Source organism: Chrysochloris asiatica, unplaced genomic scaffold (assembly GCF_000296735.1).
Source record: "Chrysochloris asiatica unplaced genomic scaffold, ChrAsi1.0 scaffold00075, whole genome shotgun sequence".
Taxonomy (NCBI): Eukaryota; Metazoa; Chordata; class Mammalia; order Afrosoricida; family Chrysochloridae; genus Chrysochloris; species Chrysochloris asiatica.
Window position 1 is genome coordinate 15,226,029 of NW_006408593.1, and position 1,770 is coordinate 15,227,798.

A 1,770-nucleotide genomic window follows, 5' to 3' on the forward strand; every position below is an offset into this window, starting at 1 on the left:
TAAATATTAGTAAATCAGCCTTTACCTTAACAATGAATCTTTAATCTATTGATATTCAATTTTTATATATAACATATGCCATATTTATGCTTTATTTTTCTAAGATGGAAAGTTTCATAATCTGCTTTTTTCCTATATACATTTCAAATTACTGGTTTGTCTTTCAGTTTTGATAAGATCACTGAGGTTATGGATCATGTTTTAATCAGCCTTATATTCCTATACTCTTAGACAATGCTAACATGTAACATATCTTGTCTATTTGTTGAATGAATAGACAATTTAGCCTAAGACTTAAAATATCATCATTGTATTCACAGGTAAATTAACCCTGGATTCTGAAAAAAAGACATAGAAGATATGGAACAAAGGAACAATGTGACCGAGTTCATCCTCTTGGGGCTCACTCAGAGTCTCCAGGGTCAGAAAATATTATTTGTTGTGTTTTTGCTCATCTACATTGTGACAATAGCAGGCAACCTCCTCATTGTCATGACTGTGGTGATGAGCCCAAGCCTGGATGCCCCTATGTACTTCTTTCTTGGCTATTTGTCATTTATGGATGCTGCTTATTCTACATCAGTTACTCCAAATATGATTATAGACTTACTCTATGAGAAGAAAACTATTTCTTTTCAAGCTTGCATGACTCAGCTTTTTATAGGACACTTATTTGGTGGTGCTGAGATTTTACTTCTGGTGGTTATGGCCTATGACCGCTATGTAGCTATCTGCAAACCCCTGCATTATACAACCATCATGAACCAACGAGTGTGTGTTTTACTGTTGCTTTTTGCCTGGTTTGGAGGATTTGTTCATGCAGGAGTTCACCTTCTCTTTGTTTATAACCTTCCTTTCTGTGGTACCAATATAATTGACAACTTCATCTGTGACATGTACCCCTTATTAAAACTTGCCTGTACTGACACCTATGTCATTGGTATTAGTGTGATTGCTAATGATGGGGCAATATGTGTACTCATCTTTTTTATGTTACTCATTTCCTATGGAGTCATTCTGAACTCCCTGAAGAATCTTAGTCAGGAAGGGAGACTTAAAGCCTTATCTACCTGTGGCTCCCACATCACTGTGGTGGTCCTCTTCTTTGTGCCCTGTATTTTTTTGTATGTGAGACCTCCTTATATCTTACCAATTGATAAATTCTTGACTGTGTTTTACACTGTTTTTACACCTATGTTGAACCCCTTAATCTATACTCTAAGAAATGCAGAAATGAAAAATGCCATGAAGAAACTTTGGACCAGAAAAAGAAAATGAGGTGGTACTCAAGTACATCATTTATTTTGAATTGGATTTGCCCCTTTAGGACAGCAAAATAAAACTGTAAATCTCTTGATATTGTCCTTATTCCAGGAAAGTGGTGGGTAATATTTATTCACATTATGTGGTAAATATTTCTTCACATTAATTAATGTTTACATGGTGAATCAAATTATTTAATATTTCCAATGATGCCTTTTGTGCAAAATATATTTTTAAGATTTTCTTAGCAAATATACATTCAAAATTTTTTGAGTAAAGTGGCTCAGTCATGTCTGCAGATATATGTTCTATATGTTTATGTATGTTGTTGTTGTCAAAATATGACCTTGAATTTATCCCTCCTGAATTTAGAGATCATCTGAAGAACAGATTTGATTAATTAAACACTAAAGACCGAAGATCAGAAGAGTTGTGGGATGACATCAAGAACATCATACATGAAGAGAGCAAAAAGTCATTAAGAAGACAAAAAAAGAAGGAAAAGGT

At 34.1% G+C, this 1,770-nt stretch overlaps 1 protein-coding gene across 1 annotated transcript; it reads left to right on the forward strand.

The window, feature by feature from the left end:
* Nucleotides 1-360: 360 nt before the first annotated feature.
* LOC102811004 (olfactory receptor 4A15-like) lies at nucleotides 361-1,278 on the forward strand. Its single transcript, XM_006865156.1, has one exon. The coding sequence runs from the start codon at nucleotides 361-363 to the stop codon at nucleotides 1,276-1,278; it is 918 nt and encodes a 305-aa protein (XP_006865218.1).
* The last annotated feature ends 492 nt before the right edge of the window (nucleotides 1,279-1,770 follow it).

Bases quoted from the DNA above. Each gene is read 5' to 3' on its own strand.
- LOC102811004 (XM_006865156.1), top strand. From the start codon at position 361: ATGGAACAAAGGAACAATGTGACCGAGTTCATCCTCTTGGGGCTCACT.